At 31.9% G+C, this 13032-nt stretch overlaps 2 protein-coding genes and 1 long non-coding RNA gene across 3 annotated transcripts; all 3 read left to right on the forward strand.

Moving 5' to 3' along the window:
* The first annotated feature begins 2213 nt into the window (after positions 1–2213).
* Positions 2214–3000, forward strand: LOC148211630 (uncharacterized). The gene is made up of 2 exons (XM_088122398.1): positions 2214–2401; positions 2504–3000. Exons 1-2 carry the CDS (start codon positions 2287–2289, stop codon positions 2692–2694), a joined length of 306 nt encoding a protein of 101 aa, XP_087978524.1. The 5' UTR covers positions 2214–2286; the 3' UTR covers positions 2695–3000.
* A 3323-nt stretch (positions 3001–6323) lies between these two features.
* Positions 6324–7149, forward strand: LOC148211631 (uncharacterized). Its single transcript, XR_015790457.1, has 2 exons — positions 6324–6562; positions 6759–7149. It is a non-coding gene; the product is annotated as an uncharacterized LOC148211631 (long non-coding RNA).
* Positions 7150–8590: 1441 nt separating this feature from the next.
* Positions 8591–9007, forward strand: LOC111007741 (uncharacterized). The gene has a single exon (XM_022280212.1). It carries the CDS (start codon positions 8591–8593, stop codon positions 9005–9007), a length of 417 nt encoding a protein of 138 aa, XP_022135904.1.
* The last annotated feature ends 4025 nt before the right edge of the window (positions 9008–13032 follow it).

Raw genomic sequence — 13032 nt, forward strand, 5'->3', positions numbered from 1 at the left:
GATCAAAAAAAAAATCGATTCTTTTCTAACCTTAGGTACAATAATATCTCTTCAACAAGCCGTTCTTAATCTTTGAATTTTCATAAATAAATAAATAAATAGTATAATGAGTGGCCCTAAACTAATTTATTCAAATATATCTAGAACGAAGATATTAATTTTATATTATATATATATATATATATATATATATATATATATATTTTAGATATTTTATATTACACATTGAATAATCTTTGTATATTATCGTAAATAAACAAATAGAACCACGATACGGATTCAGACTTTTCCAAACAAATAAAGCAAGATTTTTTTTTGACCTGAAAAAAAAATATATCAAATAAATCAAGATTTGATAGATGATAGGTACTTCAAATTGTTAGGCAGGAGTTTTAAATTGTATTAAATGGGAAATTTGAAAAATCAACCGAAAAAAATAGACCATTTTGTACAAATTTTGAGATTAAAATAAAAAGATAAAAATGTATGATTTAAATATCTGCCTACACCTGGTGGATGCCTCCAAACATGTCCTCGTCAATCTTAGAATCTCCATTATTTCCATAAATTTAGTGTAATTATAAATTTGTATGGTTTTGAAAATATATTTAATAATAATAATGACATCTCAAGGCGTTAAGAATCCACATTTCTAAAAGATTAAGATCTCGATACTCCAACTCGTTTTGAAATGGGATCAACGAATCTTATATCGTATAAGAATCCAACAAATTTAAACAATCATTCGTAAAAAAAAAATGAAAATCTTCCGACAACATTGATGAACTTAAATGAACCACCATAATAAAGGTTTATAATAGACAGACTATATACTCCTCTCATAGCCAATTAATTTTGAAATGAAATCTATAAATCTTATTAAGACGCCCGAAAATATTGAATGAGAATTGAACAAGAAAAATTGTTTTTTTGGAATAAAGTTTCTAAAAATGTGTTTTCATAACCATCTTGAAATTGGAAATAATAGAGAAATTAATTTTATTGACTAGCACTTAAAATGAGAATAATTTCAATTATATACATGAAACCCATACTAAAAATGAAAATTAAAAACGAAAGTATTTTTTTTCAAGAAAAAAAAAACCAAAGTATTTTTGGAAAATGGAGTTCCACAAATTTATGTTAAATTTGGAGAAAATTTGGAATGTTACCTTTTTCTCCTTGAATATAATGCATAATGTTTTCATAATTAAACCTAAAGGAAAGGAAAATATGGAAATTACGAGTCAATGATCTTGCTCGTCCAACTTGGTAGGGTCACAAAAGGGCAAGATGTGGAAAATTTGAGTCAATGGTCGTCAACTTTGGTAGGGTTGTGGTTGTGCGGCCATTATTATCCCTCTTTGATATCTTGTTTGAATTCGACGAAAGAGCCTGAGTATAATTAATTTTTCAAAATCACATCCAAGCGATACATTAAAAATCAATTTAGAGTGGTTTTAAATTTTCTTAAAATTAATTTTTTAATTTACCAAACATCAACAATAGAAATAGAAACCGATTTTTACAATGTGGTCATGTGAAAATCCCTCCCAATTACATGTACTAAAAAACAATTCTCTATCACGGTTCATTCCACCTTGTAAAAAATTTAACAGTAGACAACAAAAATCTCTGGTCATTCCCAAGCAGGAAAGCATTTAAAAAAATAAAAGAAAACAAATGGTCTTTTTCTATATATTTTTTATTTTTTTTATATTCGTGAGTGTTCGAGTCAGCTTACTCGCACACCTTGATGGCGGTGGCGTGCGTGCCGGGAGCTGGCACTGGGGATGGGCACATGCATGGGTGGGTGTTGGCGGTGGCGTGCATGGCTGGTGGGTGTGCACTGGGCGTGCTGACAGCAGGCAGACAAGACGAGGCTCGCAGTGACAAGGGCATGAGGCAGGGGTGTGGGCGCGCGGTAGGTGATGTGGGCAAGCGGTAGACAGTGTGCGGCATAGGGAATGGGTAGGACAACTGCCTGACCTTACAATATTTGGTGTAAAGAAACACATAATAATAACTAATTCTTAACGCAGGCAGGTAGCTATGATAAATTTAAACTCATTCCCTCCTAACTAATCCTAGTCCCTTCACACCAATAAGTCATCTACTAATGGTTAAAACAAGTGGTCTATTCTGAAAACAAACTCTTAAAACTCTTGTTATTGAAAATTCTCCCATCTTTGTTGCGCTATAAAACATAGTGGAAAGTGGAAACCTGTGTCACAACTCCATCCCCAACTACAAGTTCCTCTTGTTTCTTCATAAAGAAACTAAAAAATGAGTAGTGGTCGGATGGGTATTATTAGAGTGGTTGGTTTCTTATTCTTCCTCATCCTCATCATCTCCTCGGAGGTGGCTGCAGCAAGGAGCCTGAATCTCGCCCGCAAAAATGGTCAGTTTCTTCGCTTTTTAACTTCATTTTTTCTCTCTCTTCTTTTGTAAGGTAATTAAGTACTGTTTTAGTAACGTTCTTATTTCTTATTTCTGATTGCAGTAGCCATACATGGAGATGAAAGCAGCCTTAGTTCCGTAGGCTTTACCAGCCCCCGCACAGGAAACCCCAACAAACCCATTTGTGATCGTCCCGGGCGTTACTCCGATTGCATAGGCAAAAAACAGCCGCCGCCCTGCAATGATCCCTATAAACGCAACTGTGGTCCACCGCAGAGTAAACCCCAAAACTGAACTGCCCTTGAACCCAAAACCATAAACCCATCTCAAAACCCTCCTCCTCCTTTCTGTCTTCTCTTACTTTCTCATAATAAGATGTTTCGGTCTGTGTCGTTTTTTCGATTCGGTATAATAATTGTAAGGCGATGATTATTTAAACTTCTGATCTCGAAGGAAAGGAAGGAGGCGATGTTTTAATATTTGATCAGCTTTGTCCAATTGTGTGTGTCAAAATGGCAGTTAATGTGATGTTATGGGGATTTGTGTGTTTTTATGTCGAGTATTTACAGCTATAAAACGAGATGATATTGTTTTGAGCCATTTATTTTGAACACATGAAAATGAGATATCAAGCAATTCTTGGTGGAATGGAAATTAATAATATATTCGTAAAAAAGAAAGAGAAAATAAAGAATGAAAATAAGAGTACCCTCGATTATTATTGAAGATGGTGATGGGTAGAAATTATGGACGGATATGGATTGGGAGAACAAGACTTTTCAAAAATGTAAATGAAATGGAAGAGTAATATATTTATTTTTGGTTTCACCAAAGGTTTCGTATCAATGGAGATGTTATCCTTGTTTACATATATACCCATGATCGGTTCATTATATAAGTTGATGTGAACTTTTGGTCGCATTCCAAACAATCCTCCTCTTAAACAAAAAGTACGCCACTATTCAACTCGTATTCAAGCTAACTCCTCTTTTTTGGGGTATATAACTTGTTTAATAGAGCTCAACAATAACTACATCTTCTGAAACTTGCCACTTCATTGTTCAACACCTAATCTACCGAACACATGATGAAGTCAGCTGAAATAGAAGTAATGTTCTACACAGCCCGCTGCTAATTTTTTAATAGATGCTTATTAATATCATTTTTTTCTCTCTATTTTTATGTATTTTCCTCCCCCGTCTATAAAAAACTTAATGAGAACAAAAATAGTAATGGATAAAATATACACTTTTAGTTCTTGAAGTTTGAATTTGATTTCTATGTAGTCATGAAATTATAAAAGAGACTATTTTAGTCTCTGATGTTTGAAAAATAGTTTTAAATGATCTCTAAACTCATTTGACCGTTACTTGTGTTAAGGATCTCACATTGATAAGATAAGAGATTTTACATAGATTTATAATAGACATGAACTACTCCTCACATAAATATTAATATGACATCAGAACTCAAAAGCTCAAACGAACCCTGATCCAAAAAATGAACCCAAAAGAGGCACGAAAAATGAACTGTGATCTTTCAAAGTAGCTAGCTTAACTGTTGGACAGTGCCACCATTGTCAGCTTTGTGGAAAATGAAGAGGTTTTGGATTATAATATACATCTTTATGGAATACCAACAAAGAAATAAAAACTTAAAAAGAAATCTTTATTGATGGGAAGGAAATGAGAGTTTTATAGTACCACCAGAGTAACTCATTCCATCTAGACATTGACACACGATTGAGTGATATATTATTTTATTTATTGAATTTACGCTATATATTTTAAGTGTTTTAAATGCTGATGAGTTCACAAACAATAATAAGAGTAGTATGAAAATTATTTTGATACTAAAAAGAAAAAAAGAAAAAAAAATAAAGCACAAAAAGGGAGGGTGAGAGTTTTCAAAGAGAAGGGGTTATCAGAAAACCACACTCTTTGGCAAGATGCTTCAGAGCCACAGTTGATTTTCCCTATCGATTAAAGAGAATTAAATTTGAAGAAGCACTCTTTCCTTGGTTGGAGTTGCATCCCACGTAACTTGGATTCATGACCCAAATCATCCAAACTATCTCTTGGAGACTTTATTTTCAAAGCTGGTGCATAATGTTAGTCTTCAAACTAGTTGTCGTTAATTAATGTACATTATTGAGCTGACAATGCATCATTATAAGTGTCTTTAAAGTCAGTTGTTTCAAATTCTCACACTGGAGGTGTCCAGTAGCACAAAATCTAAGATGATTAGTATTATTAGTACTTCCACCCCTTGGCTTCTTGACAATTTTCTACAGGAAATTCGGCATAGAAGTTTAAATTTCATACTGTATCTTGTGGTGCAATGTTGTGGTTTCGATAATCTAACACATATATAGTTGGAGCGAAATTAGCGTACTTTCTCAAATTCTACTAGATCGAACATTTCATCTTTATAAAGATATCAATATTTTAGCTTCAACTTGGTCAATAAAATTTCATCTCTCTTATAATTATGATATTTATACCATTTCATTCCACTAGAGTGTTTTTTCATTCACTGCCTCCCTTTTATTTGTGTATGTTTCTCATATCTTTTAATAAAATGGTCGATATCTTTTCAAAAACGAAAATAGAAGTATTATTATGTATTGAATATTTTAGGTAGACTTTTTCAAACAAATATAATGCAAGGTCTAATAGGTACTTAATTAAAAAAGGATAGGTAGGGAATATATATATATATATATATCGAAAAAAATCGTAGGAAGGAATATTGATTTGTATTACATGGAAAATATGAAAAATCAACTGTTTAAAAGTAGACCATTTTTAGTAAAAAATCTAAAGATGAAAATGAAATTATATATATAAAAATTAAATGATTTGAACATTTGGGTGGACGTAGTTACGTATCGACACAGTCTGCTTGACTTCAATTTTATACTTCCGAGTCAACTTCTCAATACAAATTTGATCCATTCAAATTTGATTTAAAAAACAAAGAAAAAAATATATATATACATATAACCGAACTAAAAATAAAATAAAAATCTATGTGAAACCAGTTTCAATTTTAAACTGAAACTGAACCAATCAATAAGAAGGGTCAAAACGTACCTTTATTCAACACGTCAGGAATTCGAATTTCCCCACTCCACTTGTTGTACTAAAAAAAATTTCATGAAGGAACATATAACTGGCCAAATTAAAATATGAGTAATCTCTCTTCATTATACTTATTTTTGCCGAGTATTAACAACGATTTATCATACGTCGCAAATACGACTTTTCAAGTAATGCTTATAAGTCTTCAATTTGAACATGATCCAACTAGTTAAGATATATATTTTTTCAGATAAGAAACACGATATCATTAAAAGATGGTAACATATACCAGAGGAGGAGGCTAGATGAAAGTTCTCCTAATTTAGAGGAATGATGGATATATCATGATTACAAAAGAAACGTTGATTTTAACAACCAAGCTAGTTAAAGCCATTGTTTTAATGTCTTCCGAAAAGTGGGCTATTGATTTGCAAAATCCAATGAAGAGGAAATATTCCAAAAAAAAAAAAAATGTATGGGTACCGTAAAATAATATTGTTGACGTGTATAATAGACACGAGATATCCATCTTATTAACAATTGTTTTGAGATAAAACCCTACAAATAATATTGATATCATATCAGAGTTCAAAAATTCAAACGAGCATCCGATCAAAGATAAAATCTTACGATGAGTAAAAAGAACAACAAAAATCAATTAATTTTAAGATGTAGCACGTGAATATATTGATACTACCGGACAGAGAAGGGTTCAAAAGATTTAAATAAAAGGTGCCAACTGATTTAATATATACTATAACCTTGACTAAACGAAGAATATTGAATCATAGAAATATATACATATTTTCGAAAAAATAAAAACAAAAAAGACTCAACGGAACCTAACCATGTTGGATAAACTTGTGATCTCTCGCCTATAAAACCATTCCCAATCCCACTTCTCCATCCCCATCTCCAACCAATTTATAATCACTTCCTGAGATCTTGTTTCTGAACATCCATCAGAAAGAACCTTAAAATGACTTCTTCAAAGGGCTTCGCAATGGCGGGTTTCTTAATCGTCCTCCTTCTCATCTCCTCCGAGGTTGCTGCAGCAAGGAATCTCGCCGCAAAAAATGGTCAGTTTCTTCTCTTTTATAACTTGTTTTTATTTTGATTTTGGTGTATTTAATATTCACGAGTTCCATCTCAAAACCAATCGATTAGAGGGGTAGTACATATATTATAAATCCTTGTTAGTTTCCTTATTTTATACCTGTGTAATCTTTAACATGATTGTGGCTGTTTTTGACTCATTGATCTTGACCTTTACAGCGGTGAGCCTCAGTTCAGAATTCCAAACGCCGCGCACAGGTGACCGCAATAAACCCGTCTGCGACCGTCCCCGTTACGACGATTGTGTAGAAAAACCGCCGCCGCCTACAAAAAGCTGCGATCCTTTCAATCGGAACTGCCCATAAAATAAAATCATCACCATTTTCAATTCAAATCAAATAATAATTACTCCCCAGAGCTTTTACCAATAATAGTCTATTTTCAAGTTGTGTCGTTTGTTTTTTCCATTATAATGAGTGTGGAGTGGCAATTCGTTCTGTGATATCATGGGGAGATTATTGTGTGTTTGTGTGTCGTGTATATTTATAGCTATGAAATAATATGATGTCTTAAATCATTTAAGGCTATTTGATAATGTTTTTGTTTTCTATCTACTGTTTCTAACCAACCTTGTTTGATAACTATTTCCTTACATAACATGAGAATTGACTCGATTCTGGACTGACATAACATGAGAATTGACTCGAATCTGGACCGCGGATGTGGAGTTGACTAAAAGAGCGCATTTACACTAATAGGCAAAACATCCATTCTGATAGATTATCCACAAATAATATTATTTGATCTAAGATCACCCCGGACATGAAAAAAAATAGTTCTTAATGTTGCATCTCTTCCGAGATCGGGTCACAAATCAAATAAAAGATTCAAGAGGCCCTAAGCGGGCTCTATTTTCATGGTTTTTTTTGATGTATGGTAGAATGAGGAGGCATTATTACATACTAAATGTTTTTATATTCTTACTGAATAAGAATTGTACTGTGCAATTTTTTCATGTAGACTTTTTCAAATAAATTATGCAAGGTTTGACAGGCTATATACTTAATTTAAATGGAAGGTAAGAATCCTAATTTGTATTACATTGAATATATGAAAAATCAACTGTTGTAAATAGATTAGTTTTAGTAAAAAATTTAGAGATTAAAATGAAATTATATTTATAAAAAGTATATGATTGTACGTCGATTTAGATGACCAAGATGAACCAACGAGGATTTAATATCATCACTCATGGACATACATCATCCAGTTTGACTGCAATTTTATACTTTAACAGTCAACTGCTGAATAAAAATTGATAAAGTGAACCACTAAATAAATAAATAAAAATCGGCTGCAACGCAATAAAATTTATCCAAAACCGAACTCAAAAATAAAATAAATTAAATTGATCTAAAATCGTTTCAATTTTTTTTTTTTGGTTTGGGTTTTGGGAAAATTCGTGAGCTAATCATCAATATTAAAAATGGATCAAATGAATGGAATTGCTAACCTGAATACATATAACCTGAATTTGAGAATTCTAAACCAGTATGACCAAGATATTCAAGCCTTTGTCAACTGTGCGATCTCAAACCAGAGGTTGTGAATTCGATCCCTACTCTACATGTTGTAGTAAAATTAATTTTTTTTAGTACTTAACTCGAACATGGGAGGTATGAAGCGTACCAGAAGGTTCGAATTTGAGATCTCCAAACCAGTATGACTAACAGACTTCAAGGTCTTGTCAACTCGGACTGTAATGCCATACATATTATTCAACTATATACTATGAGAAAAAGACTCCCTCGTAGGTCCCACATTTTTTTCATGTTATATTTTCAAAAACTACCTAACCTACCCTATTAGCAAATAAAAACCCTAATTCGACAATTAACCAAAACCCTAATTCCATAATTAACCAAAACCCTAATAAAAGATCGATAAACCCATCGCCGTTGGTCTTTAAATACCAAACCAAGACGAAGGCTTCCCTTCCATAAACCTCCATTTCACAATCACAAATATCAATCTTCAAAAACCCTTACAAGATGAGCGTAGAAATTCTAGACAGCGCCACCATAATCAACTTCGTGGAAGACGAGGAAGCATTCGGCGCGTGGATCAGAGAGCGTTTCAGGCACCTCGACGCCGACCGTGACGGCGTGCTCTCCTATGCCGAGATGCTGCAGGAGTTGCACAGCCTCAGAGTCTACGAAACCCACTTCGGGGTCGATGCGAAACCCGACCCTGACGAACTCTCCCGCCTCTACGGGGCCGTGTTTATGCAGTTCGATCGGAACTCAAACGGAGAAGTTGATTTGGAGGAGTTCATGGCGGGAACTAAGAGGATCATGGTGGCCATTGCTGAGGGAATGGGATTCTTGCCGCTCCAAATGGCGTTGGAAGAAGATGGATTCTTGATGAAAGCCGTTCGATCCGAGAAAAGCCGCCAAAGTGGCTGCTAATTGAATTCTTCTTTTGATCTTTCTCTTCTTTTCTTTTAATTTTGTTGTCAAAAAGAATTTGACCAGATTAATAGAGAGATGAAAGAGATTAGTTGTTCTATTAATTGGGAGATTGGACTTTGAGAAAGAAAATGCAATTTGACTCTCTATGAAGATTCATGTGATCACTCTCTAATTTGGTATGCTTATGCTATATTTAGTTAATAAGTAAATTTTTTACTTAATATATTTGATTCGACATGTGTGGAAATTTTAATTAATTGTAATTTCAAACTTTCTAATTTTGTTTTAAAGATTCATGACCATAGTTATGAACAATTTTATGACTAGACGAGATAATTTTTGTGTAGTGCATTTTGTTGGGTGGGTTTTTTTTAAAAGTATTTTCATGGTTTATTGTCTTGTTAACTATAATTTGTGGCTAACTTTTTAGATTAAGCTAGTTTTGAGGGTATTTATTTCGATGATGAAATAAAAAATTTAAGATTAAAAAATAAATTAATTAGAACGAAGTAGAACTGCCATTTTTGTAATCTTTAAATTAAAAATAGAGATTAAAATGATGGGTTTTAACTGTTTTGTGAGAATGGTAGAGCCAGCCATATTGTGATCATACTTTTTAATAATTCATGGCCAAGAAGGCCAATAAAACGAGTCAATTTCTACAGTTTTATACACAATTTTCTTCTATAGAGTAGTTAAAGTTAGGAGCAATTAGAGAGAATTATAATGGGTGGACAGTAATTTTTCTATATTTACAAATGGCATAAGAAATAAAATTATGCAAATATGATAATTTTGTAAGGGAGAGGCAGAGTGTATATAACATGTCAATAATGGTCTAATATTACAGGTCATTAGATAAAGAAACGTGGAATTTAGATATGTTGATGGATTTTTTCAATTTCCAAATTTTTTTAGCTTGGACTAAATTTGCTATTATTTTTCTTTTTCAAATTATTATACTTAATGGTAAGAGACAATAATGTTTTAGGGGTTTTATTTTTATTTTTTTTTTTATACTTTGATGTATCAATTTTTACCTTAAGTTTTCAATTTAATAAAAATTTGATCAATACACATACTGATATGATGTTGTGCAGAGTGGTACATCAATTTTTCTACCTATACCAGGGTGTGTATCGATCAATTAAGGTCTAGATGAAATTAAAAATAATCGATCAATAATTATAATTTAAAAGTTAACCTTACTTGGGTTGGAATAATCAATTTGTACTAGATACGTGTTTTTATCCTAAGAGTATGTTATTATTTTAACAATTATAAACCAAAATCTATTGAAAATAAAAAATGACAACATTTAAGATAAAATTGAAACACTTTTTTTTTAAGTACAGTAGTTATTTAATTTTAAGGTCCAAATGAAATTAAAAGTAAATTAAAAGTTTAAGTACAAAGTTTGGTTTTTTTCCCCAAATCTTTGATAATTTATCTTTTTTTTTTAAAGAAAATCTTTGGTAATTATCTAAGTATACTTAAATATGACGTTCTCAATAATAATTGAGTAAATAATAGGTAATTATTGAAATGTATAATTTAACAAATATTGTGGTTTAATTGGTAATTTTGTACATTTTATAGACAAACTAATTAAGATGTCTGGTGTGCCATGTCGTTTTGTTTGATATAATCCAATATTATATCCATGAGATTAAATAAATATTGTTTTTTTTTATGATGATTTATAGGTGCACCCCACGAAGATGCCATCAAGATTTAAGATGTCAATATTGATGAAAACTAAAAAAAAAAACTCATGAAAATCATGGAAATGTATAATGGTTTGAATTAGTAAATGATTAACTGGCTTAATTAGGTAATAATTGATCTTTTTAATCTTCACATCTAAACACTTATCTAAAAAAATATAAGTAATATTTATATAAAAATGTCAATATTAACATAAAATTTTAGAAAATCATGAACAATTGATGAAAAATATTTAATTAAATTAATAAATAAGACTTTAATTGTGAGAAAAATCAACCTATCTAAAGATATTATTTAATTAATATTCATGTGGACAGAACCTCGCGAATTAAAAAATAATAATATGTGGAAAATTAAAAAGATAAAATAATTGTATCACGTAATAATGTAAAATATATAAATGAAATGAAAAAATGAAAAGAAAATGTAGTGACTAGACCAGTGAGCGATACTGAAACTTTTCTTTCGTTGCAGACATCGTATAACGTTTAAAATTTTGGGCTCTTTCCATTTGTTGGGCTTTTTTCATTTTGGCCCAAGTAAAAAATTTTGGGCTATTAGTTTGATATATTGTCGACTTCTTCATATTTCGAGAAATCGACATGTTGTCAACAAGGTGGAAAAATGAAAGCTTCCCTTGTCTGGTATGTTGACAGCTAGACATGTCGACGTGTTGAGCGTCATTTCAAGTAAAATAGATACGAAGAAAAAAAAAATAGGGCTAGTAATCTCGAAGGTTTGAGAATAGTATGTCGTGCTCGGGGTCCTTGAGATCTATCAACATCCTCTATTTTTTCCTCTGTGCTGCCAATAGTAAAGCATGATGACATGTTGGGATGTTTAAGTGTACTCGAGCTTATAGCTGGGTTTTGCTTTTGATTTTACCTAAAAGATCTCCTACCAATAGAGATAATTGTCCTCCCTTATATACCATGGATCACTCATTTCCCTAGCCAATGTGGACTTTGTTTGCACTCCTTACAAACCCAACAATGTTAGCATCATTTAAAAACGATGTGTGGTTCAACGATATTAAAAAATTATTTATGAAAAAAATTGGTATGAGCAGATGGATCTACTGTCATTTTTTTCAAAAATATACCATTTCATTAAGAAAGTAGGCGAGGAACGTACAAAAAGAGGAGACTATATAATGCACTCCAATTGAGAGAAATTGTAGAAAGCGTATAATTGCCAAATAAAAAAAAGAAAAAAGTGATTTAGAAGACCATGATGAGACTACGATCACACCATCATCCCATATAAGCGCATTATCTAGAGACATCAGAAAAAGTGTGGTTGTTACGCTCCAACCAAACATTCCAAAGGATCGAACCTATAACATTGCTCCAGATAATGCCCCTTCCAGATAATTCCAAGGGATCTACGATCATTTGTTATCCACCGTGTAAGTATCATTTTTTAGCAGATTAAAGAATTATTTATATATATAAAAAAATCATAGTTTGAACGGAGAGATCTATGGTATGTCATATCAATATCATTTAAAAAATATGTGAGATCTAACGGTTAAGGACAATATTGTCGGCTAGGCCTCATACAATGAGATAATTGTGCTCGTATATATACCATCGATCATACTCTTCTCCAATCAATGCGAAACTTTATTTGTATTTTCCTTACAAACCCAACACTATCCATGTTTAAAAATTATTTAGAAAACAAAAGTTCATAATGTGAACATAGGTGATGGGCTGTTTCATGGTGCATTGTACAAATTGAAGAACCTGACACACTTCCTTTCCTATCAGGTCAACCAAATTTGACTATGTTAACTTCACTCCTTTCTCAAATTATTCTATAACATTTCTTTTGAAAGCCATAAAAATTGTTATTATTACTTTAACGAGATGAATTATCTTAAAATGTTAAATAATTTTTTTTGATATTTCGATCCTAGACTATATAAGTTTGTTAATATTATGAGTTACGTATATAAATTTATACATGGAAAAATCGTAAAAACTTGGAAACTGATAATAATCCATATGTTACACAAGTGGTCACCCCATTCTTTCACATTAAAATAATTTCCTCAAAAGGCATTGCAACTCTGATGAATTAGACCCCACTCCATAAATGCAAGGATCCACTTCTGAACAACACAATGAATAGGCAAATTTCAAAGTTTGACAATAATGCACCCATTGCAGACACATATCAGAGATGAAAAAGATACGGAAAGACCCAACTCTTCAATCCTCGCATGAGTCAATACACTCTTTTTTTAATCACGGGAAATTGGAACTTTGCTCTCTTATATTTAGGATATC

This window comes from Momordica charantia (genome assembly GCF_013281855.1).
Source record: "Momordica charantia cultivar OHB3-1 chromosome 4 unlocalized genomic scaffold, Mcharantia_2.0 BLBB01000004.1, whole genome shotgun sequence".
NCBI lineage: Eukaryota > Viridiplantae > Streptophyta > Magnoliopsida > Cucurbitales > Cucurbitaceae > Momordica > Momordica charantia.